Consider the following 25,967-nt stretch of genomic DNA (forward strand, 5'->3'; position numbering starts at 1 on the left):
GGAATGCTGGGGCCTAAGTCGTGTTATCTTTCGATCGTCGCTTGGCGGTACCACACCCGCAATTCCCAATGCGCCAAGGCACTCCGACTCGTCGCTTGGTAAGTCTCTCGCTGGGTATAAGTCGCGTGTATTGTCTTCGAATGGCGGTGACACCCAGCGTCACGACTCTCCCATCCATGCAATACTACGTAGCACCTCTCTACATTACTTACAGGATACAGACAGAGTTAGTAAGGGAGAGGAAAATACATGAATATCCGTCGTTACGATACACATCGCTATCAACCCGCGCCCCTTCTGCTTTCACTGCCCGTCGAACTAGTCTCCCTACGCCACAACACAACCACGCGACTGTTTCTCCGGTGGCCCCCTCCCTCCAGCGCGTCTACGTGCTTCGCCCTGAGACTGAGCGCAGTTCAGCATGTCCCAGACGACAGGCCCAGTGCGGCGTCCTGGTGTGACGCATGAATGATTAATAAATATAGCCGTCGAGCGGCATAAGCGATGCGCACGCCATGCTGTGCCTCCTGTGTGGGATGGCTAGCACTGGGTCATCCCGTCCTCCCCGCGCGGTAAGGATTCTAGAAGTTCGGCGGTGCCATCTTACGTTGGGCACGGGATCGCCTCCCCAGGAACTAAGCACCATTCACAAACTCCCTACATACCTATATATTTATGTAGGTACACCTGCCTACATCATAGACGAGGCAAGGGGCAACGCTTGTTCCAGGATAGATCCTTCTAGTCCCAGGATTATTACTGAGGCCGAGAAACCGCCGTATACTCTTAAATCATGTTGAATTCCGAGCGCGCGTGTGAGTAGGGGGCGAGGTCGCTTTGGAAGTGTGAACTCGCGACGCCGACAGGAGACCCCTCTATCTAGGTGAGCAATATATCCCTCATAGCCACAAAAGTGAGCCCATCAGCCCTACCAGCCCTATCCTACGTAGCATACATATACAGACTTAGCACTCGGGATGAGATCCACATTTCTAGCTGAAGCAGTGCCATCGAATCGAGTCCTACCTACGAGTCTCGCCCAGACAGCCGGAAGATGGGATGCCAAGAGTGGGATCGGCATCGATCGCGGGCTACGGTTACAGTGGCATCACATATTTCGCTCTCCTGCCACGTGCGGTCGAATGATGGACGCCTCGCCGAGAGCAGGTATATCCCTCAGTCAAGGCGCTTCTACCCTGCTTTGCTACGAGTGATAAAAAGAGTTAGCCCCAGAGTCGAGAAATTGCGTCGATAAATATCTGCAATACCTATAACAGTGCCCGACGGGCCCGTTGCGATCCCGCGACGACCGAAGACGCTCTCCGCGCTTCTAGTCCCGTCGGTTGCCTTTCGGTCGGTATACTGTAGACGATACTCGCATCCACCTACACGCAACGATTTCGCACGACAAGCAGCATTGACGCGATACGACGAAACAAGATGATTCCCACTCGCGGTTACCAGTGCAAGGCAAAAATCACCAACTCGACGTCTTCTCACATCCATTCTCGGGATCGACTAAGCTTCGTGCTCTCTTGCGAAACCGACGAGGGCCTCGAGAACTCCCCCACTATTATGGTCGACGGGACGAAAGCCGACCGAGAAACTCGAGGCGTCTCTCTACCTTATCCCAATAGCCATTTCTTCCGCACCAGCCGATGCCCGAGTTAGCTCTAAACACATATATACCCAACTCTGACATCTCGATCTATTACTAGAATCGTCGGCTCGCACCCGCTCAAGAACGCCAGCTATCCCGCGCCCACACGATCGTCTTCCGAGAAGCGCGCCCCGATCACACGGCAGAGGCGCCTTCTAAGTAGCCCGTTTGTGAGCCGCCCATCATATCCCCTTCCTCGCCAACCGGATGCGATCCTCTGCGCTTCGACGTGTAGAACGCTACCATGTGTGTCCGACTCCAACCGAGTCGCATCATCGATGCTCCCCGCGAGACGAGCCGGCAGTCATGTAGGCACCTCGTTCCGACGCTCCGCGGCTCATCCCAGCCGTCAGCCGCCCGGCCGATGTCGCAACCTTCCCCCCAACGGCCAGGAGGATGCATACCGGGGTGGTCCATCATCACATGCAGCTTGTCCGCGGAGCGCTCGCGCGCATCTAGGAGCTTCATGCAGCTATGAACAGTTGGGAACAGCCAAGGTACCCGTCGCGCAATGTTTGATGACTGCGATCTAAATCTGCGCCATCCTGCTCGAACCCTACCTCCCGACTACGCCCCGATAAGGTGAAGTTGACGCGGAGTGCGACTCGCTGGGATGCCTGTAAATGTCCCCCGGCATAGCACCGCCGACACCACCGCCCTAAATAGCGAGCAACCCAACTTCCCCGATCTTCGAGGGGGTAAAAAGCTAGGCAAATTGCCGCTGTCGCCGCTCCACGATTGAAGGATGGAAGGGAGAAGAAACCTGCGTAGGAGTCGAGGTCTTAGTTCGGACCCTCCGGTCGAGATCCCTAGGCTCTGTGCGGTTCCGCGAAGCTGAATACTCCCATCGCAGATGCTTGAGTTCTAACGCGAAACAGGCCCAGCTGAGTGACCGTTGTTTCCGTAGATGGGCTGGACAGCGTCCGTAGCCCTTCAGGGTAGGAGAAAGGCAATTGGTCGCCGAGGAGATCACAGAAGCGAGAGATCCTGCCGCATCAGTGCTTGCATCAGCGCTTGCATCAGCGCCATACAGGCAGACCAACTTCAAAGTAACACCCAGCGCAGAAGCTCTCCCGCACCCCCTCGAAGCAAACGCGAAAGGCGACCCTAAGCCTTCACACAGCTGTCACTGCGATACTACCCTTGGACAGACACGCATCTCGAAGAACCGACACGCAGAAGAAAAGAAACGCATCGGTGCTACGAGGCAGGCGAGCACGGAGACGTGCGTATGGTGTGGGTGCTTCAACATCGCGATGCAGTCTTGCGACCCGACACGCTTCAGGTTCGGCTACTGCGAGAGGGCGCAATCCAGGTCATTCCCACGAAGTGTTCGGTTTGGCTACGGGCCACCAACAAAGCCGTAAGAGTTAAACGTGGTACACAATCTTCTCTTGTGAGACATCTGTCCATAAATGTATCTGTAGGAGAGATTGTTATCGATTTCACCAGTCAAACCTAGGCATTGTTCCTGGCTGTTGACTTAACCATGTATCGTGAGATTGAGAGATAGCCCGAAGTGCAGAGGAGGGAGGGACCACGTCCAGCTCAAATACATACGAACGTTATCGATCCTGAAACGAGTCGAATTGGTGCTGATTCTCATCGTTGGCTTCTGGGATAATAAACCTGAAAACCAGCGCAACAACTTACCCAGCGACAGACAGGATGAAAGACTTGCCCGAGTACGTACTCGCCCCCACAGGCCAGGACTGAGCCCTGTAACCCCGGAGCGGTTCTTCGGCAAGTTACCTAGCGTTTCTCGTCTCCACTAAGCCTTCATGAACACTGCAAGTATTTATCGATGCTGGAATAACGACAGCCAGTTGAATTCTCTTGGTTACCGGGTAAGTGGCTAACTAGTTTCACTTGGGGCCTGGCTCTTCTCAACTTGCTTATGTCGCCGTCGGTAAGCCGGCACTCCGTCGGCCCTCACCTTCGTCGGCTAAGAGATTTCCACGTCGGCAACGATCGACCCTCACTAAAAATTTTTTTAATTTAGCAATTTCACCCAGATAATTCGATACGACCACGGATGGTATCATCGCTAAGGGGGGGGGGACGAGAAGAAAAACACTACGCACATCGCAGATCGGTGCAACGCGGTGGTACATGACGTGGGCGGAAGATTCGAGACGGGTCGGACCGGATCCGTGGATGGCCACCCTTCCTCTCCTGCTCCGGCCGAACGGAGCTCCCTTCGTCGTTTCGGGGAAGTCTGGTTCGTGGTCCCGCTAGGGGGAGTCTGGCCTTTGTGAATCATGTCATAGCGATCCCGGTTTTTCCCGACGATATCCTAATGCTGCAACAGACGGATTCGGTACGCTTGGCGCCCTCGCTCGCCAGCAACCTGACGATCTCGCAGAATACACACTACTTACTCAATACCGAATACCGTGGCGATGAAAATGGCCTCCTCGGGCGCCGGTTAGGTAAGCGTATGCGGTCTCTGCCAGTAAGCGGTAAAGGAAAACGCTTGCCGGCCTCACCACCGCTGCCAGCTAGCATGTCCCAAACACGCCAAACACGCGGGGATCCCCATGTGGCCTGCCCGATTCCACCTTAGACCTCGGCTGGGCACCAATCGTCACTTCTGGGGGAGAAGATGAATGCGCTATAGCATGTACGTATGTACGCATAAGGCAGCATGATTCCGCGATGTGGCTTGGGCGGCCTGCGACTTGCGTCAACGGAGCCCATTCCAAGTATCGCGAACGGTCTGATTGGCCCTCTCGCCGGTCCTTTCAGGCTTTCGCCAGCGAGGATCGCCTGTCAGCAAGCCCTGTCAGTAGCCCTGGTAGACCCCCCGGAGCGACGGGAAATGTCGGAAGGGCTGCTGCTATGGAATGTCCACTAGCCCAATGGCGGGATCAACTTCGGCAAGGGTGCCGAGCGCGCGATGGGGCTGGGAAATGCGTGTAAGTGCAGAAACATCCCGGTCCTGGTCCCCCCGATTCCCAAGGCGCATGGGGTCGGGTGCAGCAGAGATGCCATGCAAGGGCGATTGCGCGGCGCACTTTGAGGCGCGTCTCGCTCATCCTAGTGGCATCGTGACTCTTGGCGGCGCTGCGAGAGGGCAAGAAACCGTACCCAAGCACCAAGCACCGGGTGATTTCCATGCAGGCTGATAACAGATGGAAAGACTCGGGACGGCGTCGGTGTGCACATGCAGGGGTGGTTTGACGACAAAGGGGCCGTTAGGAGCCCGGCCCAGCAGCTCGAGCACCCAACAGGCTCGTAGATGGCAACCCAGACTACCGTTCCCGTGTAAATTTTACGTGTATCGGAGGAAGATTGGGAAGGTAATATTGAAAGGGGGAATTCCCGGGACGTGGACCAGGAGAGGTCGATCTCCCGAGAGAATACCGGGCTACGTGTCGTAGAAAGGACCACATATCCGCTGAGGAGAGCAGGATGGCCTCCAACAGTGCGGTAGGCAAGTAAACAGTATTATCGCCGACAACAAAACAAATGGCAGTGGCGATAGCAACGGCAGACACATCCCCCCTAAGACTGACAGACAGGACAGACAGACTCCGGCACCCCCGTAGGCAACTAGCCAGCCGGCTTCTCCGTCGTGACAAGTATTGCCCCAATATGGCGACGATGCCGCCACTTGCCAATAACGTAACGAATAATACGATTACTAGCGTACCTTGACAATACGATCGGAGAGAAGCCCAGAGAGTCCATCACGAGGCGAGAAAAAAAAGAGAAAAAAAAGCCCCCCTTTCTGGGCTCCAGCGGTTGACATCTCGCTCCTCTATCCCCGATCCCTACGTACATACGGTGGAACCCATGTAGGTAGCCAAAAACTTATCCCGTCAGTCGACCTCCACCTAAGATCAGAAGTCGATGTTCCTGGGGGTCACGCAGTTACAGGGCTATCGTCGCCCAACGCTCTCCCGAGGTACATGAAACCTCACCCCTGCTGTTCGCCTCCCCTTTCCCGAGTCTACCCTTTTTCCATGTGCCCTTCCTGCGGAGTCTGTAGGTAAGAAGCTTTGGCGGGGAACAAGCTGCCGCTCCTTTTGCCTCCCTGCCTGGCCCTACCCTACCCCGCCATCGCGTGCCGCCTTTTTTTTTTTTGTTTTTCGTTCTCCAACTTTTCTTCTTTTTTTTCCGTCTTCCCCCTGATTCAGGTACTACCTACTATACGGTAAGGAAGTTCGGCGTGAGAAGGCGGTCAGGTCAATATCGGCAAGATAATTTCTTGGAAGAGGTACCGAGTTACCCCGTGCCCGAGGATGTCGATCTTCCGCATGAATCAGGTCAAGGACGAGACGAGACGCTCTGCCAGCAACGGGCGTGCGTGTGGATGTAATTACATACCTGCTATGGCCTGTGGTTATACCTACCTAGGTAGCCAGGCCCTCTAGACCTACCTATGCCTACCTAACTTAGACCAGCGGGCGGATCTCGATGCCAACGCGAAGGAGAAGGCGAAGGATGGGGAAGATGGGGAAATCTAGACCGGCAACCTGTAACCACCTAGGCCGCCCAATCCTCGTTGCGAGGTTCGCGGGCGTAGGGCGTCAGAGACGTCGCCGGGGAGCGACCAGGGTCGGCTAGGCCAGTTGGGTCCGTTATGGAGGCTGAAGGGGAAAAAACGGAAAGGAACAATACCCAATCGCAGCCCCAACCGGCGCGCCCGCACGCGCTTCCAACGCCGACAGGGCACACCTCGACGGGAGACTACGTATCTGGGACTCTGAATACCTGCACATCCTAGTTCCGTTACCCCACCTATCCCTAACTGACCCACCTCCATCCCAGACTAACCTCGTCCAAGATCCTGACGACGGTGCTACGCCACGATAGATGCCAGAGAGCACCTCAAGCTAGAGGCGAAGGACGCACCAAGACGGGAAACAAAGGCCGGGCTCAGCTTGCTCCAGGTCGCCTCTCCCGACCATGCAGGGCGGTTTGCTCCGGTTTGAATTCGTGCCTCGACGCTCAGTCAACGATAACACCGGCGGCTGGCCAGTGGAATGTCTCGGTCTAGTCTCGCCGTCTCCACCTCTTCCCTCTCTCCTATATATCCTCGGGTTCGGCCCATGACTAGCAGACCACAAAGTCCCTTCAGGCCCATCTGCATTGCCGGCGTCTCGTTTACCACCCCGTTTAATCAAATTAGATATCCAGTTTCCCCATCCCACTTCGGGTGCTACTCTCCCCTTAGCTCCTATCTTCCCTTCACCTCCCGTCTCTCCAAGGGCTTCTTAAAGACCGTCATGCCCTCCCCAGTCCTCAGAACCGCTTCTCCTTACACCGATCCCTCAGTAAAAGGCCCCAAGTCTCAGCAGCTCTCTGACGGCCACTCCCATCATCATACTCTTCAGCACATCAAGAGTAAGCCAGGCCCTTCACCCGCCTCCCTCTGCCGAGGTCTCCGAGGGGGAAACGGCAGCGGAGGGAGGCACCGAGGCGATCCCGCAAGTCGACACAGTCTCGCTAACTACCTTGACCGTATCAGTGACTCCGAACAACAAAGTCAATAAGACCTCTCTTCACCCTGGTGGCGTTGAGTAAGTGGCCAACCTCCTGCGACGATGAACCCCGGGTACCGTTGCTAACATCCGTCCGTCCGCCCGTAGACCCCACCATGAAAGGGAACACACCGAACTAGGTACGCGATGAAGAGGAATGCTAGCATAACTCCTCCGGATTAGGCCTTTGTTGCTGCTGTTGTCTCATCACATCACTAACATCGAGCCACTCCAGAGGAGGAGCTACATGAGAAGGCACACATCGACTATGACAGAGTCGCCATCGTGAGTCCCGATAACCTAGATAGACAGCCTCGAAACTCCCCTGGCGAACGCAGCGATTAACGAACATTTCCAGATTCCCAACCCCTCGGTTGCCGCGTTATACGAAGATGCTCTCGTAAGAACAACCCCCCGTCCACCGAGGCACGCGACCAACTCTTCTCGGCTCTTGCTAACGATATCCCCTCTAGGTTTACGAGATGGGCTCAGCCATCGCTTCCAGCGGTGCACTGACCGCATACTCCGGCGCGAAGACTGGCCGATCCCCTTCCGACAAGAGAATCGTCAAGGAGCCGTCATCGGAGAACGATATCTGGTAAGAGTCCTAGCGCCCTCTCCTCCTCCTAGACACACACGGCCGGTATTCGGCGCAGCTTAATCTGGGACGGTGATGGCTGACCTGGTATCGACTTTTAGGTGGGGACCTGTCAATAAACCGATGGGACCAGAGGTAAGACAATCTTGGAATCTCTGTCTCTCCCTCTCTCCCCTCTCGCCTTGCCTCTTTTCTATTTTCTCTTCCACGCGATTAAGCCACCGTCAATATCCCATCATCATTCTCCCCTGGTACCCACTTATCCGTGACCCCATCAGCGGGGGAAAGGAAGCGAATCTTGTACTGGATCCCTTCCTAGGTGCGGTTTTGTCCGGCCTTAACCTGCTTATGACGGCCTCTCGACATCATTCGTGGCGCTCTAAGCTCTGCTCATCAGAGAGGCTACCTCATTCTCGGCAATTCCCCCAGAATATCCAGGCTAGGCCTGAATCACGAGGTGTCCACCAGCTAGTTCTAGATGCTGTGGCTGGAACTCGTACCCCTGCTATTTTCTTACGTATCTCCCCATCCCCTGGCGGCTCAAGATCCGTCAGTATCCTGCACACCGCCTCCCCCAGATCCGGGTTACATGTTACTGTCTGCGCCCCACAATGTCCTCACGTGGTAGATTTCTTTGGCTTTCGACCTGATGACTGCTGGTTTACCGACCCCGGTCCGGGCGAGTGGGCGGAATTGCCGAGCTAATACGAGGACTCTGTCTGCTTAGGTCTGGAAGATCAACCGCGAACGTGCGATTGACTATCTCAACACCCGAACGAGGATCTACGTCATCGATGGCTATGCCGGCTGGGACGAGAAGTATCGCATCCGGGTCCGCGTCATCTGTGCTCGCGCCTACCATGCCTTGTTCATGCGCAACATGCTCATCCGCCCCTCGCGGGAAGAGCTGGAGCACTTCCACCCCGACTACACGATCTACAATGCCGGAAGCTTCCCCGCCAACCGATACACCGAGGGCATGACCTCGGGCACCTCGGTGGCCATCAACTTCGCCGACAAGGAGATGGTCATCCTCGGAACCGAGTACGCCGGCGAGATGAAGAAGGGCGTCTTCACCGTCCTGTTCTACGAGATGCCCATCATTCACAACGTCCTGACCCTGCACTCCTCCGCGAACGAGGGCAAGAATGGTGACGTGACGCTTTTCTTCGGCCTGTCGGGTACCGGGAAGACGACCCTGTCTGCCGATCCTAACCGAGCCTTGATCGGCGACGACGAGCACTGCTGGACCGATCGAGGCGTCTTCAACATCGAGGGTGGCTGCTACGCCAAGTGCATCGGCCTCTCAGCCGAGAAGGAGCCTGATATCTTCGGCGCCATCCGCTTCGGTTCCGTGCTGGAGAACGTCGTGTTCGACCAGGATACCCGAGTCGTAGATTACGACGACGCTACCCTTACCGAGAACACGAGATGGTGAGTCTCACAAGTCGACCAACCTGTGTCTACCGAAGCAGAAACTAATTACAAACCCCGCAGTGCGTACCCCATCGAATACATCAGCAACGCAAAAATCCCCTGCCTGTCGGAGAGCCACCCTAGCAACATCATCCTACTCACCTGCGATGCTCGCGGCGTACTGCCGCCGATCTCCAAGTTGAACAGCGCCCAGACCATGTTCCACTTCATCTCCGGGTACACCTCGAAGATGGCGGGCACGGAGGACGGTGTGACGGAGCCCCAGGCCACCTTCTCGTCGTGCTTCGCGCAGCCCTTCCTGGCGCTGCACCCGATGCGGTACGCCAAGATGCTGGCGGAGAAGATCGAGAAGCACTCGGCCAACGCCTGGCTGCTCAACACGGGCTGGGTCGGCGCCGGGTACGTGCACGGCGGCAAGCGCTGCCCGCTCAAGTACACGCGGGCGATACTCGACGCCATCCACTCGGGCGAGCTCGCCAAGGCCGAGTACGAGACGTACGACGTCTTCAACCTGCAGGTGCCCAAGTCGTGCCCCGGCGTGCCGTCCGAGCTGCTCAACCCGCGCACCGCGTGGACGGCCGGGTCGGACAACTTCAGCATCGAGGTCAAGAAGCTCGGCGCCCTCTTCATCGAGAACTTCAAGAAGTACGAGTCGGAGGCCACGGACGATGTCAAGGCCGCGGGACCAATTGTTTAAGCTATAAAAAAAAAGCAAGGCGCTCACGGATTGCTTTTCTTTTTTTTTTTTCTTTCCTCGACCTTTTCTCTCATAACGATCCCCACCCCTCCCCTTCCTTCGGGGATCCTAGAGGGGGAGGGGGGGCGGTCAGCGGCCTTCGCGCCCAAACCAAGTTTTCTACCTCTCGTATTCATCTTTTCCCTATATATCTTTCTGTCCCTCTCTCGTTTTTCAACAGGAAAAGCACGTAGAAGGAATGAGGTACCGCAGCGATCACGCTGAGCGGTAAGGAACCACCATTGGCCGGGTTAGGCAGAACGGGACGCGGCCCCGCGATCAGGGAGCCAGCTGTATAAACTGGGATGCGCACTGGGAAAACAAGGAAGTATGTAATCGCGTATGCTGAGATGACTCCCTTTTGCGGAACATTGTCTATATATACATGGAGGGTAGTGGAGGAGGAGGAGGAGGAAGAAGAAGAAGAACGAGAGAAGGAAATTAGATCGGACACGGAACATGGGAATAGCCGCTTGTTCGAGACTTGAATAAAAGGACGACATGAAGACAACAGATTGGACTGGTCTTGTGCAATCGACGACTTTGTTGAATTGCGATGTTGGCAGTTGTAGGAGTGGTAGAAATGTGGGTAGGTACCTAAAGAATTACTACATACTCATGAACCCCATCAAGACTTGTTCATTAATTGATCGTGTTACGCTGCGCGACGAAGGACCAGCATTCTAGCCATCATATAACGCCGTCGATTGTGCACTGCAGGGGTTTTCCCCTGTGTGCAGCGCTGCGGGGCTAGCATGTCTACTCAGCCATGTCGGCAGCATCTCGCGCCGATGTAAAGGTAGGTATCGCTATAATGCATACTTGGATGGGGTATGCATATATGCAGAAACAGCCACAGCGCCACCAGGTACCCTGGCATGGTACCCAGAGACGGAGACAATAGACCTTGGTCGATAGGGACAGCCTTGAACCCCCGATTAGATAGCGGGCCGCAGGGGACCAGGCGAAGTGGGATAATTGGCACAATAGCAGCACACAGCTTTCTTTGACTTCCCTTGTTTCCCTCACTCTCCATTCCCTCCTCCTTCTCCTCGCCCTCCTCCCCCCTAACCTCCCTCGACTCTCGCCAGGACACGCAGCGCGCCTTGGCCCCGCGGCGCCTGCGACATATCCTCCTTTTATATATCCCCGCTCGTGTTAGGAGCTCGGCAATGACAAGCCGCCAGCATGGACGGAGATTGGGACGAGGTATCTAGTTTCATCCCCTCCACCTGCCTTCCTCGCATCTGTCGCGCTCAGAGGGAGTGATGTCGAGTTCAGATCGCGATGGGCGAGTAATTGATGAGATGCCGTGCTGACCTCGCCGTCTGTTTCTAGGTCGCGCGCATACCGTTCCCCCCGCCTGGTCTCCGGGCCTTGCCGACGCCCGTCACTACCCTGGCCTTCGACACCAGCCAGGAGCTCCTGTGGACCGGGAATGAATATGTACGAGTGCTGCTCACGAAACCTCAAATACCCCAAGAACCGCGCTGATCGTTGCCCAGGGCCGTGTTTCCTCCTTCTACGGCTCGAAGCTGCAGCAATACACCTCCTTCAAGGCTCACGCCTCGCCAGGGGGACCGGTTCGCCAGCTGCTCTTCAATGACAAGGGCGTTATCGCGCTCGGCTCCCGCGGGGTACACATGGCCCTGAGGAGGGGCGTGCCGCTATGGTCGATCAGGTGGGAGCCGCTCGCTCCGTCGCCGCTTCGATGCCCGTTAACGCTCATTACGATTGTGTAGGCACGAGGATATGCAAGAGCTAAGGTGCATGAGCTTCACGTCCAAGGGCACCGCCGAGATTCTCGTCGCGGGCGAGCACGATAAGATGTTCGTGATCGACACGAACAAGGGCGAAATTACCAAGCAGGTATAGCCCTAATTCTCCCTATGCGCCGTAGCTGTGTAGCTGATTCACCCCCTTCCCCCCAAGATACCGACAGAGCACAGATACAAGATCATGAGGAGGAGCCGGTATATCTGTGCGGCAACCTCGAGCGGTGCTGTGCACATTATCGATTCGCTCAATTTCCAGGTCATCAAGGTCTGGAATGCGCATACGGCCGCTATCAATGATATGGACGCCCAGCACGACTTCATCGTCACCTGCGGATACTCGATGAGGCACCAGGGCAATTACATGCCCGACCCCTTCGTGAACGTTTTTGATCTCAAGAACATGATCTCGATGTCCCCTATCCCCTTCCCGGCCGGTGCTGCCTATGTCCGGATGCACCCGAGAATGTCCACCACCAGTATTGTCATGTCGCAGATCGGACAGATGCATGTGGTTGATCTTATGAATCCCAATACAAGTAATGTACGCCAGGCAAACAGCCTGTCGTATTTCTCCATGATAGAAATCGCCTCTTCGGGCGAGGCCGTGGCCCTCGCTGATGGTGACTGTTATATACACCTTTGGGGCTCGCCGAACAAGATTCATTTCTCCGAGTTCCCTACGCCGATAGAAACCGCCGATTCCACATCGGCCACCCGGATCGACTTCGATACTCCCGAAACGTAAGTACCGTCAGAATGGGAGCATGGTGACACCTGCTGACGGCGTCTTAGGCCATTGAGCACGATCGGTATGCCTTATTACCGCGACGTACTGTTGTCGGCGTGGCCTAGCAATATGGTGACTGAAGTCGGTGCCCCTCCTGTAAAGATCGATCCGCAATTCCTGGCGACCCTCCAGGAGCGAGACTGGGGCTATTTCGGTAAGAATACGCGCCCATTGCGGCGGAACCAGGTCGAGGATACGCGAGGCGCCGAGAGCCCCCAGAGCTCCCTGAAGCCGCCCAAGTTCTTGAGCGAGAAGGCGAGGGAAGCCGCCAAATCTCCAGCGGGGACCCCAGCGCCCGAAGAAATTGTGCGCGACACTCCCCAAGTCCTACACGACACCAAACTAGAAAGTCACAAGGTCGAAGTGCCCGAGTCGTATCAGAATGTGGAAATAAAGTATAGTAAATTTGGAATCGATGATTTCGATTTCGGGTCAGTCCAGTCTGGTTCCCTTTTTTCCTTTCTTTTTTTTAAAAAAAAAAAGAAGTTCCGGAGAGGCCACGCTGACATATAATCCAGCTATTTCAACAAAACCCAATATTCGGGCTTGCAGAATCACATTGTAAATGCCTACGCAAATCCACTACTGCAGGTGATGCATTACACTCCTCTAATCCGGAATGTCGCCCTGCAACATGCGGCAACGGCTTGTGTCAACGAGTTGTGTCTCCTCTGTGAACTGGGGTTTCTCTTCGACATGCTCCACAAAGCCGAAGGGGAGGCTTGCCAGGCATCGAATTTCACAAAGACACTCAGTTATCACTCTGAAGGTTGGCGCCCCTCTAGTTGCCTTCTAACCATACACTAATTTATTTTCTGGTAGCGGGGAAGTTGGGTCTGCTTGAGGAAGAGCCTCACTCGTCGCGGACAGTCATGCTGCAGCAGTTAACCAGGTTCCTCCTCAGACAGATGGCTCATTACCACGCCCTAATGACCCAGAATGTGCAGCCCTTTGTTGAAACACCCAACTCTGGGGCGTTCGAAGAGGTAAAAGAACTTACTTTACCACTCCAGAGCAATCAAAATGTCGTTAACTGGCTTATTTAGCTCTTCCAAACATCCGCTACCAGTTCCATTAGGTGCATGAACTGTAGAAGTGAGACGACAAAAGCTGACCCTACGATGGTAAACGAATTGATGTACCCGCAAAATGTAAGTCCATACATGTTGGTTCGGCAAGGTCAATAGGCCAGTTGCTCATTCAATTAGAAACCGGGCCACCGAAACGCAAGAGTACGAGGGACGACCTTTTCGCAAGTGCTTAAGATGAGTGTGGAAAGAGAAACTGCCAACAAGGGTTGGTGTAATAACTGTCGTAGATATCAGACATTAGCCACCCGCAAGACCATACACAGGGTGCCTAGCGTGTTGATTCTCACCACTGCCATCAACAACAATGATCACCGGCGGCTCTGGGCCACCCCCGGATGGCTCCCCGAAGAGATTGGGGTTATAGTCGATAGTGGGCAATTCTTCTGTTTCGAGGGCGAAGACCTAAAGCTGCATCTGCAACGGGGAATCCATAGCATCACAGTTTACACCCTAACAGGGTTAGCTGTTAATATCGAGGGTGGTCAACAGCAGCGATCCCACCTCGTAGCCATGGCGAACAGTAAGTGGCCGCAGTCGTCACCCAAAGGCCCAAAATATATGAGACTGACGCGGAAGTACAGTTGCACATTCTGCCCCAGTGGCCCCTGGGCAGAGCCAGTGGTATCTATTCAACGACTTCTACGTCAAGCCAATTCCAACTCAAGAGGCGTTAACATTTAACACATCCTGGAAGACGCCATCCATCATTGCCTATCAGGTCAAATCGGCTAACAACAAGCTTGATTCGAGCTGGAAGCAGAGCCTGGATTCTAGATTTCTTTACGTTGACCTTCAGTCAGTTTTGGATGAAACCGGGCGATTCTCACCTATCCCGCTAACGTCTTGCTAGGGGGGACCGGCCGGACAAGACATACCGCACGCTCGATCCACGGACTGAGCCGGCGGGGCCCAACACGATCGTGGCGATAGACACGGAATTCGTGAAGATCTCGCAACCAGAGGTAGAAATGCATTCGGACGGCGATTCCAAAATCATCCGACCCACGGTCCATGCTTTGGCCAGGAACTCAATTGTGCGAGGTAGTGGTATGGATGAGGGGGTTCCGTTTATTGATGATTATATCACCATCAAAGAGAAGGTCGTAGATTACCTTACCTCTTACTCTGGAATTACCGCAGAGGATCTGGATGAGACGGTAGCACCGCAGAGGGGCCATAACCTAGTCCCGCTCAAGATCGCGTATAAGAAGATCTGGATCCTCCTGAATCTGGGGTGCAAATTCCTCGGGCACGGGCTGAAGCAGGACTTCCGGGTGATCAACATCCACGTGCCGAAAGCCCAGGTCATCGACACGAGCGACCTATTCTTCATCAAGGAGCGCCTGCGCAAGCTCAGCCTGCAATTCCTCGCGCACACGCTGCTCAAGGAGGACATCCAGCAGGTGACGCACGACTCGATCGAGGACGCCCGCACGGCCCTGCGGCTGTACCGCAAGTACCAGGAGTTCAACGAGGCCGGCATCCTCGACGCCATGCTGCAGGAGATCTACGCCAAGGGCGCCGCGTCCAACTTCAAACCGCCAGCCAAGGTCGGCTCCGGGTCCGGCGGCAACGGCAACGGCAACGGCAACGGCAACGGCGGCAGCGTCCCTCGGACAGACACCCCACCCGCAGACACAGCCGCTCCTGGGCCCTCGACGCCGTCCCGGAAGCCGGCCGTCGCTGCCGTCGGGTCGGCGACGCCCACGTCTACGCCCGGGAGAGGGTCAGGCTCTAGATGACCCCGTCAGCCCGAGGGTCCCCCCCCTTCCTCCCCGGGGGCTCGGCAGCCAGTCCACTCTACCTGGGCGTTTGAGAAAGGCAGGCCAGCGTGAGAGGAGGAGCGGGGTGGGGCGCCAAAAGCACGGATTCTTTTCTTGAAAAAATCCCTCTTAGTTGTCGCAGAGTATCTATATCACATCCTTCCCCGCCACGCGCGGATCTGTATTTGCCTTATCATGATTTCGACGCGTCGCGGCGTCTATGTCTATGTCTTATATGTCTCTGTGTGTGTTAGCCATGGGTTGGGCCGTCGGCCTGTGTGGAAGTGCGCGGACGAGATGAACATGGCGGGAATGTGTGTGGGCAGCCGAGGAGAGAGAGGAAAAGCTAGTGTGGACTATTGGCTCTGTTGGCTGTCGACGAGAGTATATAAGTACCTATCCCATCCTACGTAGATAGATACCGAGGGATAGGGGAAGAGAGGATGGATGGAGGGGGGGGGGGAGTATCGCAATGGAGCTAGACAGCTAATACGAAGCTACGAGATGTGAAACACACATTCATCGTGACCCGTCGTCCTCGCCGTCCTCGTCTTCATTTCCCTCTAGCGAATCCGGGTATCGGTTGCTCTCGCTCAAAGCAAAACTTCTTTTTTTCTCATGCTTCTTCGTCTATCAGGGCGGTTATATTATACATGTAGATACGCGCACAGACACAAGCCTAAGTTGTCCACCCCGGCTTGCCCCCCGCAAGGTCGCCTCTTTTTTTTTTCATCCGTTTCCAACTCGGCCTTTTTTTTTAAATTCTCCCACCGGCCTCCCCCTGGCCTCCAGATATTCACATATACATATATACACCTCGGCCGGGCGTTAGGACTAGCAGGCGACCTCGCTAGGCTCCCGCGTCGCCGTCCGGGTCCGGGGTGCGCGGCCTAGTCTGCGCGTCCGGACGAGAGGAACGTCGCGGGGCGGTTGGGTGGGTGTCTCGGGGTAGGAGGGGCGTCTTTTTACTTCTTGCGCTTGACGACGGCGTAGTGGTTGAGGTTGGCGCGGGCGGCGGTGCCGAGCTTGTGGACGAGGCCGCGGCGCTCCCAGACGGCGGAGCGGCCCTCGACGACGGCGACGACCTCGTGGGCGAAGCGGGTGGCGAACTGGAGCCGGCCGGAGCCGGCGGAGCGCTTGCGCTCGACGACGTCGAGGATCCACGTGATGGCGGTGCGGCGGCGCGCGCGCGCGGCCAGGGGCTCGGGCAGCTCCAGCGCCTGCCCGCCGCCCGCCGCGCCCTTGAGGCTGCGGATCCGGATCAGCGGCGCCACCGAGTCGATCGCCAGCGTCAGGTACAGCAGCGGGTTCAGCGGCAGCTGCTCCGGCGGCGGGCTGCCCGGCAGCAGCGGCCGCAGCGGCGACACCTTGGGCGCCGGCGACGTCCGCAGGATGTTGAGGATCATGCTCATGTGCTGAGCGGCGGGACGGTGTCAGCTGCCTCTGCCCTCTGCTTCTACTTCTGCTTCTCCCTGCCCGCTTAGGAAGGGGGGAGGGGGGGGGAGGGGGAAGAGGTGCGTACCCGTTGCGCCTTGCTCAGCTTCCCGTCGCGCATGAGCAGCTTCGTGACCTGGTCGATGACGGGGTGGTAGCGGTCCTGCAGCTGCTGGTCCTTGCGCGGGCGCTCGGGCATCTCGAACAGCAGCCCCTGGCCGCTGTGCATGTCCTCGCCCGCGGCCACCTTCTCGAGGGCCTCAATGGCCTGGGCGTTGAGGAAATTGTTCGCGAATATTTCGATTGGCCTAGGCTCGTACGGCTTCGGCTCTGCCTCGGCCGCGGCTTCGAGCCGTGACAAAGAATCGGACGGCGGCGGCGGGGGCGACGACGAACTGGGCGGAGGCGGCGGTGGCGGCGGTGGCGACGACCTGGGCGGAGGCGCCGGCGGTGGTGGCGACGACGGTTCGGGGGGAGGCGGCGGCGGCGGTGGCGACGACGATTTGGGCGGAGGCGGCGGCGGCGTGTCGAATAGGGAGGTGTAGTCTATAGGGTAGTCTGGAGGCGGTTCCCACTTCTTATCCGCCATGCCTCTCCTCGCCACGAAGGGCACCGCCACCCGTAATATCGGCCGGTCTGCGGCCGCGCGGGGTCGGAGCGCAGGTAGCGTAGCCAGCCGTCGGGTTCGCATGGCGAGGCTGCGGACGGCGGTGCCGCCGGCGCCCCGAGGCGTCAACTTGGGAGGCATGGTGTCGGTTCCTCGTGTGTCCCCGCGTGCGTGCGCATCGGCTGGGAGCAGGTCGGTCCCGTCTAGATCCTTCGATGCCCCGTCCTCGTCGCCGATTGGGCGTTCACAGGCTCATGGCGCTGCGTGAGCAGATTTGGTGAATGGGGGGGCTCCCGTCGAGGGGGGGGGGGGAAAAAATGGCATGAGAGCTACGATGATGCGCATGGGTGGGATGGTGGATAGATAGAATTGACAGCTCGGGATGTTCCGATGTGTCTCCGCCTCCAGCTAGGGTTAATCCGAGGGTCCTGCTTACCTAAGGATTGACCAAGTCTTACGTAAGGGAATCCTGGAAGAAAAGGCTCCGACGCCCCGACCTGGATAATCGCATGAGCAGGGAACGCCACAGGAGCACAGCCTCAATCCTCACGTACCGCCTCTTTCATGTAGGTAGAGCATGATCCGCAGATTTGCCGCCATCCCGATTCTGCTCGGCGGCCAAAGCCCAACGATGCCGAATCCTGTCTCAGATCACCCGGGTGAATCTCGCCGATCTGCCCATCTTGTCTTGCCATGCGCCGTGAGACAAATCTCACATACCTCATTAGGGCTGCCACGGGGCTGCATATATGCCTCATCCCCTTTTCGGTGCGATTCCTATTCTTCCTTGGTCGTGACGGGTTTTTCGTTTTTGTCTCGAGCTTCCTTTTTTTTTTCCCCTCCCTTCTCACGCTGTCTCTCCTTTTACTACAGCGGTCAGACATTGACTACCAGAACCCAGTAATCCGGAACCTCCCCCTTTTTTTCGCACCATTTCCTCTCCCCCCCCCCCGTAACCAATTCATCACTATCCCATCCCTGGATACGACCAACCCGCGCGCCGCGCTCCCTAGCCTACTCCAGATCCCTCTCCCCTCCCAGCCCCTGAACCCCATCCTCCCCCACGCGGGAGATGGACGGGACGATATAACTAGGGGTTTTGTTTATATATGTAGGCATAATATACATCTGTATGTATGCTACGTAAGTCTGCGTGGCATGATAGGTATAGCTGAGCATTTATAGCAAGTCAATGCGACTATGCCCGCGCGTCTTGGTCGACCGACTCCACCACACCGGTTCCGTTCCCATACCTAATTCCGACTTTACGCCTATCAAGAGGAGGGAGCAATAAAGCAAAGAGAGAAAGGACCCAGTTCGCGAGATGCGATATGAGACAAGCCTCCTCGCGTTGGCTAGCCTGTATAACACGTCCTTGGTCCTAGGGAACCGCCGCATCCCCGGTATGTCGGTTGTATTGCCCGCCCTACCTGACGCCGGCGCGCGCTTGGTCGGTTCGAGAGAGGAAATCGGCGTCCTGTGCACACGCACCAAACACACACACCGGCGTCGCATGTCTTAAACGGCACCACCCATAAGCTTAACATGGGTCGGGTGTCGCGAGGGCCAGTCTTACCCATGTACTCAGCTACCTACTAGCCAACCACCATTCCCGCAACGTGATTATCACGGCTACTAAGACGTGTGTCTTCCGTGTCTCGAACTAGCCCGGTCTAGATAGGCCGACGGAATGGACACGTCTGTATGCCGTGGGTGTGCATACGTCGCCTGGGCATGGCAGACAGGTCCGGGAAGAACCAGAGATATCAGTCTCCGCGCAACGCGCTACGCCAGACCGCCGGACATCCCCTAGAGCGCCGGGAAAAGAAAAGAGAGGGAGGAGAAAAATAAAAATAAAAGCCCTGGGCTGCGCCGCTCGTGCGCCTCCCAACACAGCTAGGTGTCTCCTCTCTCTCTGCCTCGCTCTCCGTCGCTCTCTCTCTCTCTCTCTCGTCTCCCAAAATCTCGCGCAGACTGCCTAGGTCTACGGGTACAGGCACGATCCGCGCTCGTCCCTCCTCTAGGCTCCCCACCCTCCACCCTCGAACCTCACCGGAAAGGGACGGGGATGTGGGAGAGGGAGGGCAGGGAGAGGACAGGAACGACGTCCGGGCCACCCGTTCCCATCCGCCGTCGGCACCCGGAGCCGCACCCGCCTGGGTTTAAAGGTGTAGGTATGGATTCGTCTTTTGGTGGAGGGGAGGGGGGGGAGGGCGGCCCCTCTAGACAAGGCAAGTCTGGTCATGCGACCAGAAAGTAGGGACGACGTCCCCGCCGACGCGCGCACGCACATACCCTACACGCAGCGATGCCGTGTTGGTTGGCAGGTAGGTATATACCTAGAGGTAGGCAGGCATGTAGGTACGCGTGTAGGTGCATGGACGCGCACGCAACCACCCATCATCCACCCACCCACACCACCGCGCCTATCTAAATATCTACATAAATTGCCCGCCTACATACGCACGCACGCGCGCATGCATATATATGTTGGTCGGGGTAGCTCACCGGTCAGGAGGGCGGCCGCGTAGGGCGGGTAGAGATGCCTGCCGAGACCGGACGGGACGGACAGGCAGGGAGGAGGTTCAGTAGGACCGCAGACGTGCGCCGGTGGTGAGTCGCAGCGGCGGCGGCGGCGGCAGCAGGCAGTCTCAGCGGCCGATGAGGCTCGCATCTAGAAGCCAGTTGGGCTCAGCCTGCGTCGCATCTGAGTAACCCCGGAGAGGGGGCCCAGCCCGCGAGACCGGCAGATGGCGCAATTCCCACGTACTACCTACTACGAAGATGCTCCCCTGGGCTGTCTCGGGCAACAGGTACGCGAATATGCAGATCCGTAGCGAGAGCGCGTGTGTGAGAAAGGGGGGAGAAGGGAGGGGGGGATGTATATGTAGGTAGGTAGGTAGGTATTGATTGCGGTAGGCAGGTTGCCAGTTCATGTCGGCACAGGTAGGCAAGTAGGGTGTTATACCTACGTATGTATGTATGTATGTACGATGCCCGCAGACGCTCGCGCATCCCATCCACACACACGCACGCGCGCAGCACCGATGCGCAATTGGCCGCTCATTCGTTCGTCCTCAGCACCTGACCCGGCCGGGATGCAACCAGGGGAGGCGTTCCAGAACAGAAAGGAGGGGGGAGAAGCGATGGTGGAGGGGACGGGGTGCCGCTTAATATTGCACGCATATATCTGCCTATACCTCCCTAGTACGCCTATATATACCTAGGTATATGTGTACACATATATATATATATAGGCATACGCGGAGGCTCGACCGGGTTACCTGGTAAACAGGGCCGATGTTGCTGCAGTGCAATGTCGGGCTGCTACCCTCCCCCTTCTCACCGTGTGCGCGAGGGTGTGCCGTGACGATGACGGCCGGCGCCGCGGCGCCAGGGCGAGAAGGGAAAGGGGAGTGGATGGGGATGGGCCGCATCCGGAATGGCTGATCAGCCCTGCTTTCTGCGTGGGCCGCGAGCGGTAGGAGGAGGAGGAGGAATCGAAACGCGTCGAAGCGCCGCAAGATGAGAGAGACTGAGAGAGAGGACCCGGTGTGACGAGCCGTCGAGTGAACTAGGCGTGCGTGTCATCTGCGTAGGTCGGTATACGTGGATGTATGTATGCGCGAGCATGTAAGTACGCGTAGGTATGTTGTCTATGTGTCTGCCTGCCTGTCTGCCTGCACGCATATGTAGGTATGGATGCACCTACGTGGATGGAGACGCAGGTACGTGTGTCGCTGTCGCTGCTGATGACTTACACACACACACACACCCCTGGACATCAGAGATTACGGGCATGTATAGGCATAGCCAGCCCCCTCCCACCCGGGCTGCCGCTACGAGGAATGGTCGGGTGGGTAGCACACAGCTGTCGCCTCTTCAGGCTCGTGTGGAATGGATCCGGGCGGCGGAGTGCTGTTCCGACACGCACGCCGCGACGACGACGGGGGGGGGCCAAGGTTGATGCTATCCCCACGTATGCAGACCCAGCGGGATAGGGCCCAGCCTAGCAGGTGGTCTCTGCTACGTGAACAGACGGGCGAGCCAACGGACGCGCCGGCAGGCGAGAGCGCGCCTAACGTATCGGTCCAGCTGCGTCCAGTCCCTGGCCGGCGCTGTGCTGCGCTCGTGCGTGCGTGCGTGTGTGTGTGTGTATTTTCGGTGCGTTTCGCCCAGAGGGCGTATTTCAGGAGTGCATGCATACGCATACTACAGTAAGCAGGAACACAACCCGAACCCGCGCTATTCCTCCGACGCAGGTGTTTCGAGAAGAAGAAATGGAACCAGCGTCACCTATCATCGCCGAATCGCGAAGGTCTTCCCGTCTTCGTTGTCGCTGATTGCATGCTAATATTTCTTTTTACTAATATCATCCTCTTTTTTTCTCCGTTCTTCTGTCTTGGGTCTGTCAGAATAGTATAGAGGGAAAAAGAAAAAGACGCCGCCAGAAACAAAAGAGCTGCAATGATAGGAGAGCCCACAGAAAGATCGACATCGCTCATTATATCTCCGAATCGAGACCAATGCCATCCTTTCCCTTCTCCTGTCTGGAGACGTGACTCTTTTGGTTTACCCTCCCTCGTTTTCCCACCTCCCCACCCCCTCGTCCCCCTTCGTCCTTCCCCACCGTCTATTCTTTTATTGCTCCCGCTCTTCTAAGCCTGCGCCCTCCGTCAGTAGCCCTCCCTCCACCTATATCGGCTTTCCAAAATCCCATCCCCGTAGCTAGGGGTCATGAGGGGGGTTTTTTTTTTTCGTTCGGCCACGTGCTCGGCCAATCTGTCCTCGTGGGAGGGCTGCCGTTCGATATCCGTCCTGACGTGAAATCAGATCAGTGTAACCCCCGTTCAAACACCAACATCCGAATACCGCAGGTCAAGATAGGAAACGAATCCTAGTAATCCATCTCGAGACCCATTTCTGAGAAACGACGAGATGTTGAAGTAAGCAAGGTCCTGCGCCTGGTCCCTCTCGAACCCCTGTTTTGTTTAAATTCCCTTCCTGGTGATGATCCCCCCCTCCCCCCCGTTTCCGTGATAAGAAGTGTCATCGTTACCTGAGAAATGCGGATGACGGGCCAGAACGCAAAAGAAGAAAAGCCACCATCCAAGAAGCGCGTTTCCTCGTGAAGCTAACCAACGAAATTGGGACAGACGCCGTGTCCGTAGATGCCGACGTAATTCACCCCTTCCTGCCCTTCTCTTTATCTCTCTTCTCGCCGTGGGGCTGCCAGATCCTTTCCTATAACTCCGATTTGTTGGTATCGTACAGAACAGGCAGTTCCGAGGCGAGGAAACACAATTCGTCCCAGTAAAACAAAGTAAATACCGTTGTCAGGGCCAGGGGAAGAAAATAGGGGTACTGAAGTCAATCAATCGCGCAAATGGGGAAAGAGAGCCGAAGGAAGGGGGGGGGATGTCACGCGTGTCAGCCGAAAGACACTAGTGTAGATCGAGCGTCTGCGTTGCGGGTTGCGTGCTCGGTGAGCCGCTCACCAGTTCGAAGCCAGGTGATTTGAGAGCCAGGTGAGAGCCGCCTCCGCGGCATCCTCTCGGGCATTGGTTATGTTCCTCCCGTCGTACCAGTAGCGCGCCTCGATCCGCTTGCCGTACACGGTAACTATACTCGACCAAGCAGTGCGGCCACCTAAGCATCGGTGCGCGGACCGGTTAGTGACTAGCCGCCAGGACTAGGAAATAGCGTCGAAGCTGGTGCTTACTCACCTCGTCGGTCAGAGACGATTTGGAAGTGAGGAGCCTGGATCTGGTATTCACGGCACGCATCTGACCCGACAAGTTAGCAGCAGTTCGGCCGGGTCTCCTTCTCGTACCGTACAGAGAAGGGGTCTGGGTGTCTAACCTGCCAAGCGGTCTTGCCATGGCGTAGTGGAGGGCTGTTGGTGTGGCATGGTGACTGAGTAGTAGTAGTAGTAGTAGTAGTAGTGCTGCTGAACGCTGAAACGAGTGGATGATATGTCGACTCTCGAGAGCTTGCCGTCGGTGACGAAGAGGCGTGGCGGTGAATGTCGAAGTTGTGTTGTACAGATGTGAGAGACCAGTAACCCAAGCCCGGGAGGAAAATCGGGCTCCGTAGACGCCTTTTATACTCGAGGCAGGCTTGCTGTCATCGCCCCGTCTCGATTAGGAAGCGAGGGACAACACGGCCGGCTGCGTGGACGAGATGCTACCTGCGTACACGCATCAAGAGAATAGCAAGTGAGGTCACAACCGTGACTCGTAGTGAGGCGAGGAGGTGATGTGGCAGGAAAGGATTAGCTAGCGTATCTCTAGCTGTTTGCGCAACAGTGCAGCGCGGCTGTGAAAGGGGAATTTATTTGGCAGAGACGGCATCGTGCATCGTGGATGTGTACGTGTGGTGGGCGGGCGACATGTCTAGTTTCCAGGCTGTGGTGAGGGTGGTGGGCGAGGACGACGAATTCGACCAGGAATCGAGACACTTCCATTGCCGTTACCAATTTATCTCCATATTCCTTTTAACCATAAATCAACTGCTTACTAGGGACCCGTCGGGGGGCTCAGGTGGGAAACGTGTGTAGCAAGCAAACTCGATCGGGGTGGGTTAAAAGGATTACCTGTTCGTTTCGTTTCTTTACTTTTTGATCATTACCTACCTATTGTTTTTTCCTTTTTTTCAACAAAAAAAAAAGAACGCCCTGTATCCTCCGCTTCCCACCCTCCCCTCTGGTCCCCCCTCCCTTCCCCCTTCCCCCCCCCTTTTTTTTTTCTTGCTCCCTGAACCATCCTCATCTCGTTTCCAACGTCTTATAGGGAGAGGGGAGGAGGAGGGGGGGGGGGGGGAGGCGAGGCGAGAGCTACCTGTCTTGGGGAAAATGCCATTGGTAGACGTGCACCGGGCTCGGCTAGGCTGGGCACGGCCAACGTCAGAAGTGTAATAGGGCGTGGAATAAGACAAGAGGAATATAAGTGGACAATGTGGTGAAAAGCAGCTTGTCCTATGCCGAGCAGTTGAAGGATGAAGCTAGGGGGGTACCCATAGCTATCCCAGGAAGAAACGGGTGTATGCACGGAGAATAGACCCATGTAGCAGGAATGCGGGTTGACGATAGCGTAGGTTGCCCCATAGCTGGGTAGCGAAAAGCAGGTTGAAACGAAGTAGGCAGAAAAGGATACCGTATCATTGACAGTCCGAGCCGGGGCGGGGCGAGCTCGTCATGGGCGTGGTCTGCGACGGACTCCCGCGACTGTCTCGCAAACACCGCCCAGGCGCATAAGATGAAAGGCGGAGCAGACAGCCGCGGTCGAAACTTGACGTAGTCTTCCCGTCCTATGCCATCCTTGCCCAGCTCGGAGATATTTTCTCAACTGAGTCGCACCGCGCCGCCGTAGGTAATCGATATGTATGCAATACGCAAGTGCCCACTTACACGGTTACCTACATGTCTACCCTGATCTGGTGGGTGGCTGACTTGTGATTCAGGAAGCTTCCTTTTCCCCTTCGACCCGCGACACAGCAGGATAGAAACTCCCTCGGCCAATGAGAGATGGCGGCCAGCTCCTCTCATGTCCACCGATATGCGTTATGTAGGATGCCCGGGACAGCCAGGAGCAGGAGGATACTACTCGATAGAGAGAGACGGGGGCGTAGATGGCTCTAATGTAATATTGCGTGACGATTCAGACCCAACAACGCGGATGAGGCCGTGCCACGATGGGTTGCTGCGGCGGCTGCGGCCCTTTGGCAGTTGTGGTCAATAAAAAAGTCCCGAGTCTCGCTCACGGCGTACGTGTACGATTCGAGTACGCAGCTCGGCTTCATGTCTGTCTGATCCCAGCCATATGCGTCCGAGTCCGACTACATGCCTTTGTTTGCACGGAGGAATCGTGCTCTTATCATTAGATTAGGCATGGGCTTTCTGCCTGATTAAATTTCACTCAGCGTGCTTCGACATCCCGGCGCAGCAATGCCAGTCGACAGTATTATAGATGCCTATTCTGCTTGCTGCTTTTTGGATGTTTGCTTATTCTCCGACAGGACGGCGGCCAAGGGAGGGGGGAGGGAGGCCGCAAGAGCGGTTTCGACCCAATTGATCGGGACTATGCTCGCGATTGGATGATCCGGGACGTGAGCATGCAGATTGATCGAGGGACGGCAAGTGACATGACGACGACGGTGAGGTACACGGAACCTCGTTTGAAGAGAACCCGACGTAGGCCGGGAGACACGAGCCATCGGAGCGCCATGCTGCTGTCCGAGGTTCAGCCCGCCTGGGCGTGCTCGGTCCCTAGTTGGGCATGAACCAGGCGTGATGGCACCTGTCGTCGCTGGTGTCCGCTTGGAACGCGTATGAAACTCCAGATCGTAGGTTAAGAACGTGGGCGAGGCAAAACCGAGGAGGATCCTTCGGGCTGTCTAATAGGCTTTGCCACCCCGGGCAGCTCGCCACAAACCCCGATAACCAACTTAGCTGGCATCACCCGGCCAGGCACATGACCCCGTTGATCGGCGAACGGGGTTTCCGCGGGTCATGACTGGCTTACATCCGGAAAATATATAAATAGAAATGGCCAAGTAGCCCCGCATGAAGGCAGAAACTGCCGTGTTG

General features: G+C 56.5%; 6 protein-coding genes across 6 annotated transcripts; 4 read left to right on the top strand and 2 right to left on the bottom strand.

The window, feature by feature from the left end:
• The first annotated feature begins 22 nt into the window (after window positions 1-22).
• GGS23DRAFT_360205 (uncharacterized protein) lies at window positions 23-576 on the top strand. The gene has a single exon (XM_051513241.1). The coding sequence runs from the start codon at window positions 69-71 to the stop codon at window positions 459-461; it is 393 nt and encodes a 130-aa protein (XP_051374635.1). The 5' UTR covers window positions 23-68; the 3' UTR covers window positions 462-576.
• A 6,318-nt stretch (window positions 577-6,894) lies between these two features.
• Window positions 6,895-9,881, top strand: GGS23DRAFT_603398 (phosphoenolpyruvate carboxykinase-domain-containing protein; the record flags this gene model as incomplete). Its single annotated transcript, XM_051519472.1, has 9 exons — window positions 6,895-7,012; window positions 7,137-7,188; window positions 7,258-7,289; window positions 7,385-7,434; window positions 7,508-7,549; window positions 7,623-7,747; window positions 7,849-7,882; window positions 8,475-9,181; window positions 9,245-9,881. 9 exons carry the CDS (start codon window positions 6,895-6,897, stop codon window positions 9,879-9,881), a joined length of 1,797 nt encoding a protein of 598 aa, XP_051374636.1.
• Window positions 9,882-11,108: 1,227 nt separating this feature from the next.
• Window positions 11,109-15,318, top strand: GGS23DRAFT_594085 (PAB-dependent poly(A)-specific ribonuclease subunit PAN2; the record flags this gene model as incomplete). Its single annotated transcript, XM_051518109.1, has 12 exons — window positions 11,109-11,129; window positions 11,259-11,366; window positions 11,426-11,601; window positions 11,663-11,789; window positions 11,853-12,439; window positions 12,491-12,916; window positions 13,004-13,254; window positions 13,308-13,471; window positions 13,532-13,636; window positions 13,694-14,096; window positions 14,158-14,371; window positions 14,427-15,318. 12 exons carry the CDS (start codon window positions 11,109-11,111, stop codon window positions 15,316-15,318), a joined length of 3,474 nt encoding a protein of 1,157 aa, XP_051374637.1.
• A 950-nt stretch (window positions 15,319-16,268) lies between these two features.
• GGS23DRAFT_360407 (ribosomal protein S7 domain-containing protein) lies at window positions 16,269-17,797 on the bottom strand. The gene is made up of 2 exons (XM_051513242.1): window positions 16,862-17,797; window positions 16,269-16,754 (listed from the first exon to the last, which is right to left on the bottom strand). Exons 1-2 carry the CDS (start codon window positions 17,519-17,521, stop codon window positions 16,305-16,307), a joined length of 1,110 nt encoding a protein of 369 aa, XP_051374638.1. The 5' UTR covers window positions 17,522-17,797; the 3' UTR covers window positions 16,269-16,304.
• Window positions 17,798-17,855: 58 nt separating this feature from the next.
• GGS23DRAFT_554645 (uncharacterized protein) lies at window positions 17,856-19,398 on the top strand. Its single transcript, XM_051515558.1, has 2 exons — window positions 17,856-18,510; window positions 18,566-19,398. Exons 1-2 carry the CDS (start codon window positions 18,074-18,076, stop codon window positions 18,672-18,674), a joined length of 546 nt encoding a protein of 181 aa, XP_051374639.1. The 5' UTR covers window positions 17,856-18,073; the 3' UTR covers window positions 18,675-19,398.
• A 3,476-nt stretch (window positions 19,399-22,874) lies between these two features.
• Window positions 22,875-23,291, bottom strand: GGS23DRAFT_594087 (uncharacterized protein; the record flags this gene model as incomplete). Its single annotated transcript, XM_051518110.1, has 3 exons — window positions 22,875-23,029; window positions 23,107-23,166; window positions 23,243-23,291. 3 exons carry the CDS (start codon window positions 23,289-23,291, stop codon window positions 22,875-22,877), a joined length of 264 nt encoding a protein of 87 aa, XP_051374640.1.
• Window positions 23,292-25,967: the final 2,676 nt, after the last annotated feature.

Source organism: Durotheca rogersii (genome assembly GCF_024521655.1).
Source record: "Durotheca rogersii strain YMJ 92031201 chromosome Unknown GGS23scaffold_4, whole genome shotgun sequence".
Lineage (NCBI taxonomy): Eukaryota > Fungi > Ascomycota > Sordariomycetes > Xylariales > Xylariaceae > Durotheca > Durotheca rogersii.

Coding starts and splice junctions, on each gene's coding strand:
- GGS23DRAFT_360205 (XM_051513241.1), top strand. CDS start 69: ATGCGCCAAGGCACTCCGACTCGTCGCTTGGTAAGTCTCTCGCTGGGT.
- GGS23DRAFT_360407 (XM_051513242.1), bottom strand. CDS start 17,521: ATGCCTCCCAAGTTGACGCCTCGGGGCGCCGGCGGCACCGCCGTCCGC. Junction 16,755..16,861: donor AGCTGAGCAAGGCGCAACGG/GTACGCACCTCT, acceptor CCCGCCGCTCAG/CACATGAGCATGATCCTCAA.
- GGS23DRAFT_554645 (XM_051515558.1), top strand. CDS start 18,074: ATGCGCCGTGAGACAAATCTCACATACCTCATTAGGGCTGCCACGGGG. Junction 18,511..18,565: donor TGTAGGCATAATATACATCT/GTATGTATGCTA, acceptor GAGCATTTATAG/CAAGTCAATGCGACTATGCC.